General features: G+C 41.1%; 1 protein-coding gene across 8 annotated transcripts; it reads right to left on the bottom strand.

The window, feature by feature from the left end:
• Positions 1-3,928: 3,928 nt before the first annotated feature.
• LAYN (layilin) lies at positions 3,929-14,797 on the bottom strand. 8 transcript variants are annotated; one of them, XM_075520972.1, is made up of 8 exons: positions 14,554-14,793; positions 13,163-13,186; positions 11,705-12,002; positions 8,718-8,875; positions 8,315-8,353; positions 7,899-7,955; positions 7,043-7,145; positions 3,929-6,312 (listed from the first exon to the last, which is right to left on the bottom strand). In XM_075520972.1, the coding sequence occupies exons 1-8, from the start codon at positions 14,618-14,620 to the stop codon at positions 5,955-5,957; spliced, it is 1,104 nt and encodes a 367-aa protein (XP_075377087.1). In that variant the 5' UTR covers positions 14,621-14,793; the 3' UTR covers positions 3,929-5,954. The 8 variants fall into 8 exon arrangements, with proteins under 8 accessions (XP_075377087.1, XP_075377085.1, XP_075377090.1 ...); XM_075520970.1 differs by having other exon boundaries at positions 7,872-7,955; positions 14,554-14,789; XM_075520975.1 differs by having other exon boundaries at positions 7,872-7,955; positions 8,799-8,875; positions 14,554-14,785.
• Positions 14,798-20,190: the final 5,393 nt, after the last annotated feature.

Raw genomic sequence — 20,190 nt, forward strand, 5'->3', positions numbered from 1 at the left:
CACTAATTACTGCATTAGAAACCCTGGACGTTGCAATCGGCCAGCAGTGACTACTCTCCTATACCAGGATTTTGCTTTTCAGGAGAAATGCTTGCTAGCTGGGTGTCATTTGCAAAACAGGTAGAAGATATTTTTTTTTTAAAGGGATTACTTCTTTCAGGGCTTCATCTTGCACCACTGTCTGGTGGAGGAACAGTGTGAAATTGGCAGACACTCTGTGATACTGCAGATATGCAGGACAGAGCCATTGTGCACATCAACCTCACCTATAACATTCAGGAAGTGAGAGAAGCAGCTGTGGCAACTGACCAAAATATTTCCATATTTCCAACACACAGCAATAGCACACAGATCCAGAAATGTCTTCCTGCATATTTACATTGGCGGAGCGCGCTCATGGGCCACGTTGTGCACTCATTTCTGTTGTTGTTTCAGTCCCACATAAAACACCTTCTGCCAAAGCCCTTGTGTCCTGGTTTCAGCTGAGATAGAGTTAATTTTCTTTATAGTGGCTGGTATGGGGCTATGTTTTGGATTTGTGCTGAAGACAGTGTTGATAATACAGAGATGTTTTAGTTGTTGCTGTACTAGTCAAGGACTTTTCAGCTTCTTGTGCTCTGCCAGGTGCAGAAGAAGCTGGGAGGGGACACAGCCAGGATAGTTGATCCAGACTGACCAAAGGGCTATTGCATACCACATGACGTCATGCTCAGTATATAAAGCTGGGGAAGAAGAAGGAAGGGGGGACATTTGGAGTGATGGTGTTTGTCTTCCCAAGTAACCATTACGCGTGATGGAGCCCTGCTTTCCTGGAGATGGCTGAACACCTGCCTGCCCATGGGAAGTAGCGAAGGAATTCCTTGCTTTGCTTTGCTTGCGTGCGCGGCTTTTGCTTTCCCTATTAAACTGTCTTTATCTCAACCCTCAAGTTTTCTTATTTTTGCTCTTCCGATTCTCTCCCCCATCCCACCGAGGGGGAGTGAGCGAGCGGCTGCATGGTGCTTAGCTGCCGGCTGGGGCTAAACCACGACACCTTGGTACACCTTTGTTTCCTGCTGGCTTATGCAAGTTGGTTTTGCTTCATTTTCCTATTTATTTATTTCCATGCAATGGAGAAGAGCAAACTTTTAGGGAACCCTGTCAAGAGCTAAATTCATTTCAGTTGCTTCATAGGCAGACTTGTTTGGTGGCAAAATGTTGCTCTCCTGGAGCTGGAAATACTCACCTGTAGAGCAATAGGTGAGCAATATTTGTGTTCCTGCTTGGCATGCTTTATTTGCTTGGTCATTCTCCCTCCATTACCTGGTCTCTGATCAAACAAGAAAAAAACAAAACCAAAAACCAGATGGATCCAAAACCTGGAGTTTAGGAAATCCCTAGTGGAAAGCCAGACAAAGCAGATATAATTATTTGTGATTTTAACAATGTATTCTGAAGAGTTCCGGCTTCAGTAAGCATTTCACAGTGTCAAGATTGCCTTAACCTGCACTTTTCTTTTAGCTCTGCATTACATCTTGTATGCCTTCAGGCAAAACTCATCCAGCAGAAGACTGGCACTTCACTACCACATCACATTTCTGTCCATCACAGTGTACACAACGTATCCTAAACAAAGTAAACACTCTTAATGAAAACATTCAACAAGGAAAAGGAGATGAACAGAAATCTTTCCTTGCCACAATACTGCAGGCTATTAAATCGGGGTGTTTGGCTGAGAAATGACTGAGAATTACATGGCAACCTTCAAGATTTCTTAAGACTCCACTAAGTAAATCTGAACTAAGGATTTAAGAAGTCTAGACAGGGCTATAAAGCTTACAAATTTCTCTTGACTGTTTCAGTCATAACACTGAGGACTAACTTCAGTGACCAGTAGTTCTTGTCTAACCACAGTAAGTACTCCTGTGTTCAGAAGTCCTGTGCTTGACTGACATCTATGGACAAAAGCTTTGTTGAAAAGTTGATATAATTGCAAGCAATACAGAATGGCAAAACTTGGGGTGTTGTGCATTTTTTTATACATAGACAGATACATAAACAGGCATTTACTATTTTTATTTGACTTGTGAAAAGGTCAAACGTGATCTGACAGAATAAGTAAAAAAGATTACTTGCTATACACAGGGCCAGGTACTAGAGCCGTATCTTTAATCAAATAAATTTTTATACATAATGAATTAGTCTAGACATGCTTCAAAATTGCTGCACAGATCTGCTGGACAATAAAATCAAAATTTTGTCAATTACAAGGCCTCATTATTGTAGTCTCAAAATCACTTCAGAGTCACTCATTTTTAGAGTCCAGGCATCCTTGGAAGCCTGTGAAATGCTGTTATTTCTGTTTTTCACATGGGACTGAGACACTCAGTTGTAGTTAAGATCAGTAGTTAAGTAGTTAAGATCAGACTGAGAAAGAGTACAGAGCTGAATCCAAGTGGCCCTAGATACATGATCATGTCCTAAATGCTTTCTTTTTTTCCATGCAGATGTCCAGCTTCCCAACGTTCAACGTACTTGGTTCTCTATGTGGCACTCCCACTTCTTTCTCAGTTCAATGGAATACAATCAAATAAAACTCCAGTTTTAAGGAACAGCTCCATTGCTGAACTAATTGAAAACAGAGTAGGTGCAGACAAAGAAAAATGTGCTGGTTTACTCAAAGCTGAACATATTTGCCTTGAGAATATATAAACCAATGTATGAAACAGCTGAGATATCAGATCAGACAGGACAGATCAATCTTAATGGCCTAACTTCGCAGTGCTTTCTACACATACACAGCTACAAACATGCAAAGATCCCTAGCAAGAAGCTGTACAGCTGAACATCTAAGCATATTCATGACTTCAGTATTAACAGCTGGACTCAATTCACATAAGAAACTCAGACTAGCTCTGCACTGAAAAAAATCCAGAGGCCACACTGCTGCTATCAGTACTTCATGGCCACTGACTTTGCCTTAGAATCTACCACTTGCTGCAGAACTTGTGTTCCAGACTCCACATGTCCATTTAGCACCAATGTATTCAGGTAAGGACAAACATCTTTGAAAAGCAGAAAGTGCAAACCAATGCTGTGTTATCTGTCTATAGCTGAAGCAGCTGGGGAGCACAGGAATGGATTGTGCCTGTTCATTTCAGTCGGGGAAATCTTATATTTGTAAATGTATTTTCAGTTTAGCAGATTTCAGTATTAACATCAAACATTTTACAGAAATTAGTCCTTTATGGAACCAGATCATGTGCTCACTTGATAAATCCAAATTCCCTTCCTATTCCTTTCCAAAAGCCTTGGCAATTGCGAGTACCTCCAACTTCCTGTAAACTAACTTTTACAATGGGATTCAGCTAAAGCAAGCCCATATCCAGCAGCACATGGGATTTTGGCCTGAGAATATTCAAGTCAGTATGAACCTCAGTTTTTATCCAAACTCCTGTTACACTTAGCTGCACTGGCAAATGCGACAGTGCAGAGACCCTGCCACGGGAGTTAGCTCCAAGCTCCTATGAAGGTCGTTGAGTCCTTATAACTGTGAGGCAAACATTGATCTGATCATGTCTCATGAACAAAATATGTATCAGAAAGCCCTAGGAAAACCCAAGTTAATCACGACCCCAGGTTATCAGCACTGCTCCTGAGTCCCCTCTGCTGTGTTTCTCCTCAGCAAACATATACAATGATGTTCTCTGTACTACATGGCATAGGAAATTACAAGCTTATATGGGAGATGCTGGAATGTCTTCTGTCTAATGCATGGAAGATGAAATCTTTTCCATATGATGAGTTCAAAATCAAAGACATCTAGTTACTTAAGAATCCATGCTGACAGGCAAATTCTGTACCTCCTTGATTCCAAGTAAAGTTGTGTGGTATTCAACTTGCTGTGGATAACTCTAGGTGTCTCTTCACCAAACCACAGATAGGCAAGCACAGTTTAAAGAAAATGCTAGGCACCCAACTTTTCATTTAGTTGCCTTTCTGCATTCTCAGTGGTAAATGACATTACCCTCCCAAGCAGAAAAGACAGTACTGTGAAGAAAGATGCATGGGACCACCCTTCTCTCTTTTCCAATATGAATTCCTTATTCTTGTGATACAAGTGATCTCCTGAAGTGTGCTTCAAAAAGCCTTAAAACATACCAATGACCAAGTTAAATTCAGTTTATCTTGGAATAGTTCATCACAGCTGTTTTTAACTTCCTACACCGGAACCTCATATTTATGTACGGTTGGCTAAAATAACTATACATTCTGTGTTCAATAAAGAAAAATTAAACTCAGTGCAGCTCTTAGAATATCTTGTTAGCCTGCTCTGGCTCCCTATACACCTTAGAGAGCATAAAACTCCAGCCTGAAGTTGCTTCTGCAGACATCTGGACAGGTCCTTCATACCACTTCCATAGCAAATGCATACTCTTGATTTCTCCTAGCTTCTTAACAACTTTATTAAATATGCTGCAAATAACAGAGAAACAGAGATAATGATCTGAAAAAACCCTTAGTGTGAAGGATCGTCTCTTGTTTCTTTCCCTTAGAAGTCAAGGAGTGAACTACAGACCGTGAATTCTTTCCGAGGTAAATGGTGTTGCTTCATATTCTTGCTTGTTCCCCATATAAAACAGGAAAATTCTCATTTCACCTGAATTTATATTTAGTTGTGTGGCAGTTGCTATGCCCTGCTGCCATTCATTTCTACTACTCCAAAGGTGCAGGAAAATGGGAGGTATCTAATACTGGCTTCAAAATGACACCTTAAAAAACCATGGTGAAATAAGATACCATTCCCTCACACTGTCAGAGAGGAAATTCCATGAACTATCCTCAGTACTTCACCTTAATACTTATTTAATCTATGTACTGGAATATGTGAACTCCCTGTAAATATACAACAGCTAATTTATTATAACTGATTAGCATTATACTTCAGTTTACCTGTCAAAATGCTGTTTTTAATCCAATTCTTTACATTCACCTACCTTTTCATAAAGTCTATCTCTATGAAGATTAACATCAGGATGTCAGTCTTCATGGAATTCAGTACATGTCACAGGCCCAAGGAGGAAAAAGATGTAGAATAAAACTGCAACTGGCTATTCCTTCTACCAGAAAGGAATTGGTACTCAATTTGTCATTTAGGCCAAATTAGCACATCTCTGGACACCTAACCAGGCTGTTGTAATTCCCAAGATCAATCAGAATGCTTTGGAGTACCCCATTCCCTTCCTTCTGCATTGCAGGCAAGTCTCTTGTTCTTTGCTTTGTAATTCCTTTTGCCAGACGGTAAGTGAGGGAACACCGTTAGCCTAATGACACCAAAGCACTTACTGGGATTCTTTAAAAACCAACCTAATGGTGTAAGTAACCCACAGTTATGTGCTGTGACTCACATACACTGCCTTGGCAGTAAGAACTAGGAGGGAGGGAAAGAAGTAGAAACCACACTACTCTCCTTCTTGTGAAGTGTCTGTCAGTGTCATGGGCAGATGGTGAGGGAGGCCAACACAGCTGGGATACGGGCCAACATGGAAACAACGACCAACCTGCAACCATGGCAGCTTTCTTAGGGACACCTATGAGAATCCAAGTGTGACCAGTGATTGACTTTTGACTTTTAACACCTTTGAAGATGAGTAGGTCAGTTAAACAAATAGGGATTTTAGATCGTCCTTTAGTTTCAAAGGCATGTCTTTGGAATACAAAAAAGAATCAAGAGTATTAACAAGCCATTCCTGGGGCAAAACAGGGCTTGAGGCAAAGCAAAATATATACATTCTTTTCAGTTTGGATCTTTAAAAACCCGTATTCTTTCAAAAAAGAGAAGAATATAGGGACAATGCAAAACCAGGACAAACATCACATATACTATTATTAAAACAAGTGCATAGGGAGGGCAGGTTAACTTGTATTGATATTCACTTTGTCATCCATATTCCAGGCTTTTTTTGTCCATTTCCTTAATATCCATAAATCTCATTCTCCACCCAGGCCGATTCCTTGCTCCTCCCCACACGATCTCCACACAGCTCATAGATATCATTGGTCACAAAGCCACTTTCAGTACTGGCCAATGTCACAAAGCCACTCGTTGATGTATTCATTGCCGCATCATCATAATCCCTGGAGAGGCTGTCAAGCATCTTATCTTCCTGTGTACGGAAGGAAGAATTCTTAATGTCAGGCCTGGTTCCAGCCAGATCTGCTTCTGACTGCTTCTTGATTACTTTGTAAATATCCAGATTTGGACTGTTCTTCCTGGAGTTAGACAGCCATGCATCTTCTTCCTTTGGGCCTGCATCTATTCGCTCCTGTCTCCTTAGGGATGGAGGAAAGAGGACAAGTCATAATATGCTTTTTTACAAAGGCAAATACAAAACAATGCCACACCTCTCTTACAGTAATTTAATGATGACCCTTGAGGAAAGCTGACACACAGCCTGGACTTAAGATGTTATTACTTGTTATTACTTGCTGTTCCAGGTGTGTGGCAGCAGGCTGCACACCTGGGGTAGTCCCATGGCAGGACCTGCTGAGGTACCCCTTGCACCCTGCTGCCGGCTAAGATGCTGAGGCAGCAAAACTCAACACTGACACTCCCAAAACCACAGCCAGCATCCCCACCAGAGGTACTGTGCACACAGGGAAAGCAAGGAGAGGAACCTAGTATATGTTATTTGCTCCAAACATATATCCTTTTATTTCTGTTACTATGTTTTTCACTTTTGAAGGAGATCTTCTGATAGTTCAAATCTTTTCTTTAATAAGAAAACTTAAGTACTAACACTTCAAAGCCATCATCTTGTTTTACACTACTCCCTAACTACTATGTGTCTGTGAACATAATAAAATGGCATAATGTTTTTTATTTAGTTAACATTTTACTTCACAAGTAACTCAGCCTGGAGCACCCATGCAACTTTTTAAACATTTATTTGGCTGAAAGCAGTCCTCTCCAGAGCATCTTACAGGATCCTGAAGCTAGCTGTAAAACGACTGCCAGGACAAGATATCACAGGTTCACTTGTTACACAAAAATGTCACTTACCTCTTCGCAAAAAACCAAAACCAGAAGATGGCTGTAACAACCACCAGGAGAAGCAGCACAGGAATGCTGGGAATGAGGATGTAGGCAAGACTCTGAACAGGGTCTAAGGGTAAAAATGAGATTCCGGCTTTTATTCACTTCCAGTTGCATTTGACATGCACAGAACTTCATAGAAAAACTAACAGTTGCAAATGGCAGCATCATCACACCTCAATGGGCTTCCAGTCTTGTTCATAACCTAGCAGTATCTACTTCTTCTCAAAGGCAGCAAGTCTAACAGAGACCAATCATCTAGTTAAGCAGGTTAAAGTAAAATAAGCTCAAATATTCAAGATGAGGAACTAACAAGCCTCACTGTCTCACTGTAAGAAGTACAAGTTAATGAGATACGCTGGTTTTTAAAAGCTTAGGAACCCCCAGCCAAAAGATTTCAGAGCATGAAATGTCTTTTATGATCTCTGAATTTGTAGGGGGAAGTCAGCGTGGTAAGAAGAATTTGAAAGTTTTTCATAGTTAATAACAGACTTACAAACAAAACATTAAAAATTTAGACATTCAAAAGTGATTCAATAAAAGTACCTTTTGCAGACCCAAAATATTTTGCACAGCTTCAGATTTCGAACATTTTGGTAGCCAAAGCAATCGCTTAGGTTTGTACTAGAAAAATTTGAGGGAAGTTTTTTTTTTTTCAGATGCAGTTGTCTGAATTCAGTCTTCTACATTTAGGGTCAGACACTTCAAACTGAAATGTTGACTGCAGCCACAAGTGAGAAATGTGGGCCTGCACAGTTAGAGGGAGAACAGGCCAACTGTTGAGTGCACAACATACCTTTGGTTTCTACAACTGTTACATTACCATCTTTCTTATGGCGTTCTACTGGGAATACTGGGTTTGAGGGCTCTGTTGCAACATCTGGAAAGAAGCAGCTTAATTAATATTGCAGATGTTATTTGAAAGAGTTTAAGAATCATAAAAAGTGAGGGTGAGAGGAGATTGAAGACACTGCCAGCTGCAAAGATGTGTAAGGTACTCTTCTGCTTAGATTTCTGCAGGACAACCAGCAGTCCCAGATACTGCATCAACAACAGCAAGACCGTGTTCCTGCAGAATGGATTATAGAATAGCACAAGAAAAGTGCAAACTGCAGGGAAGCTTCTTGCTCAGCAAGTTTTAAGTCTGTGAGTGTCCTTGACAATGAATGTAAGAGAGTATTTCTACTGAAAGTTAGCATATCATTAAAAAAAAGCCCCAAACAAATATCTGTAACTTACCTCTTTGAGAATTCTCTATTGGAGCATTCGTTGGCTTCTCTAAAAAAAGATATGCACAATTTCCTCATAAGCTTGAGTAGGGAGACCACATGTACTGAATTTAGTCTAATAATATCAGCACCCTTCTTTAGTGTTCTCTCTCCCTCAGGGCCCATTTGAGATCTCAAATACTTTATAAAAACCCTCTGAGAATTCATGTAAGTCACAAGGCAAGTAGCTATGGATATTAGATACTGAGATTGTTTTCCCCAGGACCTGCATAAATTTAAAGATACCTGTCTCCCACCAGATCTTTCCAGTGAAGCTAAGAAAGGGTTTCCCTATTTGTTACTGCAATCTTCTCATACCTCCTCTTGGGGACTGGGAGCAGGTTGGTTTTTAAAGCTACAGAATGACTCATTACCAAGAGAATATTTGCAAATGAAGTTATTTTTCATATTGCATCTGTCATCGTTCCACTGAAACATGTAAGAACCTCCGACACCTGGTGGGGCAGATGGCTGGTGGTACATCACAACACAGATTTCACTCCCACAGGATGGCTCATCTACATACCAGTTCCTAAGAAAATACAACAAACATGTCAAGTAAGACTTGACGTCACTTTCCATGGTACTGCAGAAGCTCAGATGGGAATACAGCATATCGGGCACCACAGAAGGCAGAATCAAAGAGGATTACAGCTCAGCACACCCCACCCCACCCTCGCCCCCTGCTTCCACTGTGTAAAAGTAGGAACAATAACAATACAATTATTTAAAGTGCATCTTCTCTTTTTGGAATTCTTAATTTTCAAAGAAAACTCAGTGAGCAAGGTGTTCAACAAACATTAGGGAGTGAAGGGCTGAGTACCTGCCTGAAACTCCTCTGTGAGGCTGAGTAAAAACTCAGAACTTTGACTTTCTCTACACAATTTTAGACCTGTACTTTTTGCTCTCTGACCTCAGTGCCCAACGCCTGCAAAATTTTGACACCTATTTAATAAGAAAATGAAAAAGCTAAAGCAGGATCTGTTTTTCTCTGTCTAGAAAAACCCCAACATGAAAAAAGCCCGTCTTGTGGATTTTTTTTTTTTTAATAATAAACTTTACCACTGGAAAACTGTGTAGGCCTTTCCAAGTAGTACACAGGAAGGAGGCTTCACTACTTAGCACTCTAATGCAATGGTTACTGAAAAGGCGTTTTATGCATCTCAGAGAAACACTTCTAAGACTGTGTCCTGATTTTGAAAAATGTTCAGTACCCACTGATTTTGGAACAAGCAGTGTTCTGCATGCCAAGCACTTTCTGAAAGCTGATCCATACAATATAAATGATTCCAGATATACCAAGGTGTTCAACATGGGAAAAAACCCACACGTGTTAAAGTATTTTTCCAGTTATTACAATGCTGTATTCCTCCCTCACTTCCTTCCTCCCCTAGTGCCCCGCTGCCCCCACCACGCCCCTGATCTTTTCCTTGGCTTTATCATTTAGCATAAATAAGCTGTGTCTCACCAATGAAAGGCAATAAAGCTATGTCTGTTTCTTAGCAGCAGTGGATCTGGTTCTAGCTTCCTATTATCTACCCCCAATATCTGAACCATAGGAGAAACTTTAATATATTGAACAGTACTAAAAGCAGTTCCGTTTTATTCATTCCTGCACAGAGCAACTAAAATTTCTTATGGGTTCCCAAAGCATAAAGTTCACAACAACAACAAGGTATTTTTACACATGTCCAATATAAAGAAGAATGCAAAGGCAGACTTGTCATGCATATGACATGTTGCCATAAAATATTTAAGAACGTTTGGGTTATTTCATGAAATTTGCAGTTCAATCACTGTAAATGCAGCAAGAAGTTCAGGATAATGAGTGAACGTTGTATAGTTTGATTTTTTAAAATTACTTTAATCACAGGTTCGATAGTAAATATCTACCAGGCAAAACTCTCTTGAACCTGAAGTTCACTGTAGAGCTGGCACCTTGTTGCTAAGGCTTTCATCAACCTGCAATGTTTAGAGCACATTTTCTACTTCTATACCACAGAAAGGCAGACCTTGTAGGCCTGGATCTAAGAATATCTTTTGTCTAGAAAACTGTGACTCATGAATGAAATCAAATCATAATTTAGCAGAATTTTTGAGGCTAAACACACTTTGGTTCTATGCTGAACAGAAATGTAAAAGTAGTGAAAGCAACTCCAGCAAACTTGTATTGGTTGTAAATGTTGTTGCCTTTATATTTTAATTACAGCAAACGCTGTGGTTCTGCTTGCCTTAAGACAAGGAGTGTCCTGGTTTCAGTTGAGATAGAGTTAATTTTCTTTATAGTGGCTGGTATGGGGCTATGTTTTGGATTTGTGCTGAAGACAGTGTTGATAATACAGAGATGTTTTAGTTGTTGCTGCACTAGTCAAGGACTTTTCAGCTTCCCGTGCTCTGCCAGGTGCAGAAGAAGCTGGGGGGGGACACAGCCAGGATAGTTGATCCAGACTGACCAAAGGGCTATTGCATACCACATGACGTCATGCTCAGTATATAAAGCTGGGGAAGAAGAAGGAAGGGGGAACATTTGGAGTGATGGTGTTTGTTTTCCAAAGTAACCGTTACGCGTGATGGAGCCCTGCTTTCCTGGAGATGGCTGAACACCTGCCTGACCCTGGGAAGTAGTGAATTAATTCCTTGCTTTGCTTTGCTTGCGTGTGCGGCTTTTGCTTTACCTGTTAAACTGTTTTTATCTCAACCCTCGAGTTTTCTTACTTTTGCTCTTCCGATTCTCTCCCCCATCCCACCGAGGGGGAGTGAGCGAGCGGCTGCGTGGTGCTTAGTTGCCGGCTGGGGCTAAACCACGACAAGGAGGCAGAAATCTAACAAGTGTTGTGAAAATTATAATTTTTCATGTCTACAATAAATACTGCAGCTCTCCAATTTTACTGTCTCACAGGAAAAAAAAATGCTATTTCCTTAGCAAGTAGAAGGAGAAGGGCCTACCACTCAGGACACTGGGGACAAAACTTCAGGGGATCTGAAGTGCAGGAACCTTCAAGTCAAAGCACATATTTTGTACATGCCTAATTGGAGATTTTCAAGATCAGATAGCTTGTTCTTCCACCTCCTTTTAGCAATCAAAAATTATCAATCTAGCCCAAGCTAAACACTCTAGGTGTCTTATATAGAGCAACAAAGAGAGAGCAGGGTCTCTAGAGGGTAATTTGTCTGCCCCTTACATCTGAATGGGATCAATTGCTCTCTGGAGGTACTGCCCCTCTTCAGTGACTGCAGAAGGAACACACATGACAGCTGGGACAACACTGCTTGATTCTTTTGAAAGAATCCTTTCTGATTGCTAAAGGCAGGTGACAGTCCCTGACCAGGTTGCTTCCCAGTCTCACTCAAAGGTACCTACCGGAACTTGGAGGAGCTGCCATCTGACCAGGAGTAGAGGTTCTGACACTCTGTACTATTGTCTACCTCCTCCTTTTTCCTCCTAAGCCCTATCCAAAAATCTCCATCAGAAGCTAAGAGACTTTCAATAAATTTTTCAATCAGTCTTTGCTCTGCTTCTGTTTCAATACTGACTAGATGTCCGCCATCAGCTCTGCAGGCAAGGTGTGCTTCTTCATAGCTGATCCTGCGTGAAGCATCATGAAAATAAACTATTTTGTAGCATGGTTGCTGTGTTCCACCCCGGCAAACTGTCTGTCCTGCAGAAATGGAAAGAAACCTGTTACAGAAACTATGCCTGTTAGTACTAAAAGTGAATGCTAATACTTCCATTTGGTTGAGTTTACCACTGTACGATAGTTTATATGGAAAACACAACACAGGTAAAAAGCCTCTTATATTACTGGACTGGCAAAAGGCATCCCCAAACTTTTATTACTGCACGTAACAGTTTAGGTTGATCTGCACAGCACTATTCTTTCATGCCCTGCTCTCCTCAGCTCCCCCATGAATTTTCTGCGATTTGAAGACCCTAGGAGTTCCTTACAAAGAAGCAATGCTGTGTCAGAGAGCAAGCTGACATGTGCAGCCTTTTAAAATGGAAGTTCCTTTACAAGGGTTCAAGGAGGCTTTTTAAAATTATTATTATTTTTAAGGAATTTAAATGGATAAAATTAGAGATCCCCTTACACAAGCAGAGATAATAATTTATCTTCTGGAGTGTATGTAATAGTTTCATGGAGTATATACTGCAGCGTATCAAGATGTGTTCACACAGTCCAGTTGTAAGCATTGCTCTGCACTGTAATGTTACTGACTGCCCAGGAAATAAACAATGTCTGTTTTCAGACTGTCATAAGCCAAGGACTTTCTCATGCCTGAAGCAGCATGGCTTATTTTGATTACAAGGAAAGTAAAGATCAAAGTGAAAAGATACATAATCTAAAATTATGCACTTGTATGTTTCTCAGCAGAAGAGTCCCAATATTTAGACTGTAGAAACAAACAGTTTTGTTTTACTCAGTAAATATTTCTTTTCAAACACACAGCAGACACAATCTGCTAACCTACATGTTTTTACAGAAGAAAAACATTTAGCAACATTTGTAATGTACTCAGAACAAATGGGATGTGAGGACAGGTCATTATAAACCCCTCCATAGGATATATGCTGGCTTTTCTTTATTCTTATATGTTCCTCCATGGCCACTCTAAGAGTGGGAATTTAAACACCTTTTGTACTGGAATTTTCAAACAGTTAAGTACTCAGAATCACAGAGTCTGCTAACATTTTATGCAGAAATTAAAACTGGCTGTACTGTAAAAGCAGTATTTATAAATACATCTCTAAGTATAACCTGTGTTTCTCTTGGTAACTTAACACTCACGCAGGCTTGGTGAAAAAGGCAAAAAACCTTACCTCTTCTGAGCGATATGTCCACTGCTATTGTGAAAGACATAAGAAAAACACAGATGGCACATTGTTACTAACAAACTGCTGCAACTGTCTAGAAGTAGTGTCACAAACTGCACTCGGGTTCTCTTCTGATACACAAACACTTTTTTTCCCCATTAACTGGCAGAAAATGTCTGTCTTATCAGCCAAACTTGCCATTGCTTTCAGCTAAGGAAAAATTTATTGTAGTTGACTACCATCTAGACTTCATTGCTAGTTAGGTTTCCAAATATAGTTTAGGTGACAGAGGACAACTGGATATGCAGCTCTAACCAACGCAGAAAGAGTTCCTCATTTTTTCCCCTTATCTCCTCATTGCCTAGATGGGATCTGCCTCAAAGCCTGCTGATTTCAGTGAGCCTTGGTAACACAAGACTAGGGATGAGTCAATTATACTGAGAAGTAAAAAATCCATTAAAAGAAATACATCTCCAACCCCACAGCTGAGCCCTCTAACTCACTCCCACAAAAGTCCTACTACAGACAAGAGCATGGCAGAACTAAAAATGTATTTATAGATATAATAAAACTATTTGCCTTATGTTGGAATAACATGAACATTTCATGGGTGACAGTGTACAGGCTTTCTGCTGAATATACCAACCTATCAAGTCAGGCAGAAACTTCGCCCAGGCTGGCTATTCTGTGCCATAAAACCAGACTAGACTACCTAGTTTGGGTACTACATCCAAAAGTACTGCTGGTCCAACCTTGAGCTGCCATATATCTGTTCCTATGAAAGACACCTAAATAGGTGACATTCCTTTGCACAAAACCAGGAGGACAGACTGACAATCAAAAGACACTTTGTAGAGGGAGAGTAAGACAACGTAGTGTTGGCTGGAAACTCAGCCAGGCTGATAATTACCACTGAGGGTCGGATGACAAGAGTAGTTCTGTTAGCCAGGGCAGCGTTTAAAATTCCTAGAACCGAGGCAGAAATGCAGCAGAGAGCAGAAGAGTTTCCCATTGGCAGAGGAAAATGAAACTGGACTATGGGCGTGCCCTCTTCACGACCAGGAACGCAGGGGTGCGCCCACCCAACGCGGAGGATGCGGAGGTCTCCCCAGGGCAGGGCTAGCTCCCACTGGGGAGTCAGAAGGGAAAAATTACTGCACAAGGCCGTGCGCACACATCCTTGCCCATGTCGCAACGGCTGCCCCAGGCAGCCAGACCCTCCTAGCGCTCCTCCTAGGAGCGGCCGGCGGAGCTGACGTGCTCACTCGGGCCAGGGGACGAGTCTCGACAGGGCTGCGAGCCCCGTATCCGGCACCCCGCGCTCCCCGCTCCCTCAGCGCCGACCCCGCTCCGCGGAGCCGGGCAAGCGGAGGGACCGCCACCCCGTACCGCCTTACCGCTGAGCAGCCGTGCCCCCGCAGCCCAGCCCAGCGCGGCGGCGCACAGGGCCGCGGCCGCCAGCATCCTCCCCGGCTCCCTCGGCGTGCGCTGGGCGCCCGGCTCGCTGCGCTGCCCGGCCCCATGCGAGTGGCCGGCGGGCCGGCTGCCGGGCAAGAGGGGAGGGAGCGGGGAGGAGCTGTCGCCTCCTCCCTCCCCCGGCTCCGGGCCAGCGGGCCGGGCCCAGCTCAGCCCCTACGCGGGTGGGAGGCGGCAGCGGCAAAGACCCCCCGCCAAAGCCCGGGGGCGGGACCCGCCTCCCTCGCTGCACGTCTCTCCTGCGGAGGCATCTGCTTCTCCGCTCCGGGGCACACGCTAGGCCCGCAGCTTTTCCCGCTGCCCCCGTTCTCGACTATCCCCTGTGCCACACTTCAGACACCTCATCACTTCTGCATGTTTCCCCCCGCTCCAGCTTTGTAACTTCCCTGTCCCACACGTAAACGACAAGGCGTGAGCACAGGAGACATCTCCATCCACCACAACGTAGGAGTGGTAGAAACCACACCTGCAGTCCCTGAAACCAAAGGCTGACCCTCCCCGTACTGATGTGCAGCTGCCTTCAAGAAACTGCCTCAAGACTGAAATCAGATCACGGGAAATTTGCTTCAAACGTTAATAAACGCTGAGCCTGCTTCCTGGTGGCTAGCAAGCTGGTGTGCACCTGTTTCCGGGATCGCTAGCTCTCCAGCTAAGATTTTAATGGCTCAGCTTCCAAGGGCTTTTTGCAGGTTATGGAACGGGGCAGAGCACCAAAATGAATGAATACAGCAGCTCTAAGAGCTACAGTTTCTGCTCAGACAGATACTAGCTGGGGTCGATGTTTTAAAATAGGAGATTAATGATTTCATGACAGACTTAAAACCTAGACCAACTCTTGGGAGTCCAGTTGGAGAAACTATTGCTGAAATAAGTACCTTAAATAGAGAAAGATCCTTTAAAATATCATTAAGACATTCCACTCCAGGCCACCAGAAGTCAGGAATCTCAGAGGTAGGTGTCAGAGCTGAACTAAGGCTATGGCTTTGCAGCATGTGCCATGTCTGTGAAATGCACACATCAATGGCATTCTAGAACTGAACTTTTACGTTTCCTAAGTCCTTGGTAACCAAGGTTTGGATTTAGTAAATAACTAGGCACTTGAGCAACTTTACAGACATGAGCAATTTAACTGGTTTCGTGAACTTGAATGAGGACTAATATTTTGGTAAGACAGCTTTGCATTTAATTTCATGTGTTTTAGAAGACAAAGCAACTCAAAGTGAGGTGTGTCCGTGAAAGCGACATACACGTTTAACTATTTCCAAACTGTTAGGTAATATAATCGGAAATGCCTCAAATACAGGGTGAACTGAGCATCTCCACTGGCTAGCCGGAGTTGTAAGACTGAAGTCAAGCCTTTAACAAGCCAATTTTCGTTATCTTGAAGCTCCACTAGTATGTTTGTTCTTTGGAGAACTTTTGACAAAGGAAATCCTGTTTGGTGAGGTTTTTTCTTGTTTTGCAGACAAAAGTAACCAAAATAATTACAGTGTTTCTGGAAATTAAACAAAAAGTCACCTTCTTTACAGCTGTAGGTATTTTTGTAACACAGCTTAATCCCACCGCTAATCATTTTAGCAGTCTATCCTTTCTTCAGCATGTTTGTATTCTAAATCCATTGGAAAGCATGTCTGTAATTACTCTGAAGGAAAAAAAAAATTGAATATATCCATGGTAAGTAGTAGCAGCATTATTAACATGCTTTCTTGAATTACTGGTGAATAAATATTCTGCCACTTGCAGTTTACAGCCTCTCCCATATCAAAAGCACAACTGAGGAATACGCTGTCATGCAACAGCAGCAAAGTGATTACCAAAGATTTTGCTAACTTCAACAGGAAAATGGCAGTAGCTGACAGAAGCCTTTGTTGATCTATTTTTAACAAAGGTCAACTGCTAGCATTCAAACACTAAGTGTTACACTTGATAACAAAATTTAGTTTCTTTATTGTGCAACCTTAATATTACTAGCCACAGACTCTTCCCTTTGACCTGGGTTCTACTTTTGTAAAGAAATTTCCTAACATAGTCAAAGCAGTTGCTCTCCATTTACAATTTTGGTAACTTTAGCACACGTGAAATGCATATATTCAATTTAACAGCCCCTTCAGATCATAGAAGTGTGCCATTTGAAAGCTGTCTAGTAAGTTCTGAAGATTTCAAATCCTGCAAGTCAAAAATCCCAGGACCACAGATGTCCACAGAATACAAGTCTACAACCGCCCAGGTACATATTTTGGCTCCCAAATACTTTAGCATTAATATTTCAAAAGCCAACTTTGGTGATACAGATTTATGTCAATGTTAGCCAGGCAAAACTGGTACTCTAATTGAGGTAGAGGGGTGCACATGTGTGAGAGAGCACAGGAGAGCACCAGAATAGAAAATTTGTTTTCCTGAAGCAAATTATATCAATAGATGATATCTGGCGCAAACCTGAAGAAAATATACAGTCTATCTTCTTGTAGTAAGATGTAAGCACGTCTTTCCAGTTCTAGAATTTCTAGCATCCCAAATGCTTCATTGACACTTTTGCACTTTATTGCCCTTTTCCTTTCATGCTAACAACTTCAAAAAACCCGTAAATGAAACAAGCATTTTCATTTACTGCACACTGAGAAGGCAGTAAAGTAAATTGAGCCCCCCAATTTGTCTCAGTACATTGGTGTAAGATGCCAATAAAGAACAGAATTCAAAGTGATTTTGAGCCTTGATAAGCAGCTATTGGCATACGTTGTTCACTGCTGTGGTGCCAAGACAACAGGAAAGGAAGAGGACAATAAAAAACTTCGTGTTTCCAAGATGAACAACAGCACATTAGGAACTGAGAGTTTACTAAGTAAATAAATTACATCATTTAAAATATTTCTGAATTAAGCATTTATTTTAACTTCAGAAAAACAAAGAAATTTATGGATAGGCTGACAAGTTGCTGCAAGCCTATCCACAGCCTTTGTCACATTCATGCCATGCTTCAGTAGGAGCAACTAGATATGTAGACAAATGAGGAATGTACATGGCTTGAAGTCCAAAGCAACACAGTTCTGATAGCAGGATATTTTTTCTGGGGCAAAGAAACACTTTATTCTCTCCATCAGACAATTCAGCTGAACTATTTCAGGGCCTTTACTGCTTGTTGATCCATAAGGTCAGCTTCAGACACTTTCCGCCTGCTGGAAATAACACAACTACATCAGATAAAGTAAACTGTTGATGGGGCAGCTGCAGCTAATCTACATGAAACACCAGTTGGTTACAGGCACACTAATGTCATCAAAATGGTGGAGGTTTTGACTTTTTGGCTAGTTCTACAGAGAAGAGTCAGTATGAAATAGCTGCCAGCATGCAGAGTTCTTTAGCCCAGTCTATGTCATCATGTCAGGTACTTAAATGTGTATCTAAACGCAGACATGCCTTGTAAATGCCTAGCTATGTGTAGAAAGCAAAAATCACAGAACACTAGTTCAGAGAATCCTCACAAAAGAATGCCCATACAAGTATCAGAACTTACCAAAAAGTTCACTGAGAAAAACTTCAAAAGCAACATACAAGCTAACAGGAAAATCGCGTTTTATCAGGTGAAGTACTGCACAGGATTCGTATTGCAAATTCCTCAGTAAATTCTACACTCAGGCACAAAGCAGTTGGATGAAACCCTTTCAACACACACATATTGCATTCATGTAATTATATTGCTAAAAGTATGTAGTTCATTGGGAGATTTTTTTGAAAGCTATTCCAATATGATTCCCAATAGGGATGTAATTGTATATCAATATAGAAGTGCTTTATACTAGCTTAATGCCTTTCTCTAAGGAAATGTTTTTTCTTTTTATCGGTACACACAACTTTACATTGATAGATTTGTATCGATTTGTAGATTTAAAGCAATACAAATTCATTACAAAACCCCCAAGCTGCTAGTTAAACAAGGCTAAAAACCCCAAAGCACTGAACTATTTAAGCTATTTCCCCTGAATACTGGTAAGGAAGAAATCATTATTTGTATTTTTAAACACTTGAAAAGTCCTTGACTTAGTGTAAACACTGCTTAGCAACAACTAAAACATCAGTGTGTTATCACATTATTCTGGTACTACATCCAAACCACAGCACTATACCAGCTAGTAGGAAGAAAATTAACTCTATCCCAGCTGAAACCAGGACAAGGCCTATGAAAATACAAATCATGAGTCTGCTGAAATCAGGAAAAAGAGGAGCAACAAGAAAAAAGAGGACTTACTGAAGGAAAAAAGAATCAGGATGAGAGTGTATTCTGTCCATGGAAAATATTTTGACAAATGTAGCTCTTCTCAAAATATGAAATATTTTCTCAGCCAGTCATCTGAGTTGCCACTGGAAAAAGGGGTCATCTTGGTCAATACAGACTATAAATATTTTATGAGGCATTAGTAAAATTGCTATGATCATATTTCCTAGTAATGAGTGCTAACACACCATTACAAAAATACAATTATTCTAATTAAATACGGCAGTAATCAATACTCTGTGCTCTGTGTGAGTTTGCTTCAGTAAATACAGTGATGCATATTTTTCAGATTAAAATGTTTAAAAGAAAAAATGTAATAGTTTAATAAACTGGACTACAGTTTTCTTCACAGGCCATAAGCTGCTACATAAAGCATGAATCTTAACTCTTCCCATGCAATTAACTATCATTTCAGGTAAAGAGCTCCACCAGTTGTCGTTGGCACAGCTTCAAGGCAGCTTAAGCTTTCCTTCTGTAAGTATCTGATGATGATACAAGGAAGGATTCTGTAGGTCGTTCCCTTATACCTACGCCTGCAGCTGTTCACCTCAGCAGACATTACACCTTCAGCCTTTTCACTTGTTCCAGATACTTCTATTTTTCTTTTATAGCTAACTTTGGAGATAATAGTCATACTAGAAATTAATTCCACCTAATGCCCACCTAATTCCATGAGATATTTGCTTTCCAAATGAATTGTTGTCAGTCATTTCTCAGCTTTCATATCCATATGTTAAGTTGGAAGGAAGATATAAGCTGCAGATTCATTACTTAATCTTTAAGTTGTGGATATTCAGCGACACCATCTTGCCTAAACTGGTGCCAGTGTGAGAAAAATGGCCTCACTTAAATAATTTAAATGGCATTCATTAAAAGGAAGAAATTGCTTAATCAAGGGCTGTGAGGTACCTTGTCAGCATTTTCTAAGATGAGGTGGTTTTTAGGAATAAAGAACAACTTCATAATAAGTGTAGCTCTTTTAGCCCATGGCCCAAACATACCTTTAGGACTTCCCTCATAGCTACCATCTAACTGACACAACTATGTTTGAGGAAGCAGATTAAGATTTTGGTATAGACAGAGCAGTGCTGGTGTACTTTAAGGGCAAAAGCAACTGCCTCAACTTCACAGTACAAAGTATTAGCAGTAAATGTGAAAAGAATCAGCTAGCCATAGTTAAAAATAAAAATCCTGAATCCACACTATCCTGAATTGAGAAATGACTTACATATACAAGGCCAGTTAAATAAACTGCCTTTTAATCTGAAAAAAAGATAAAATCCCTTTG

Source organism: Mycteria americana, chromosome 19 (assembly GCF_035582795.1).
Source record: "Mycteria americana isolate JAX WOST 10 ecotype Jacksonville Zoo and Gardens chromosome 19, USCA_MyAme_1.0, whole genome shotgun sequence".
NCBI lineage: Eukaryota > Metazoa > Chordata > Aves > Ciconiiformes > Ciconiidae > Mycteria > Mycteria americana.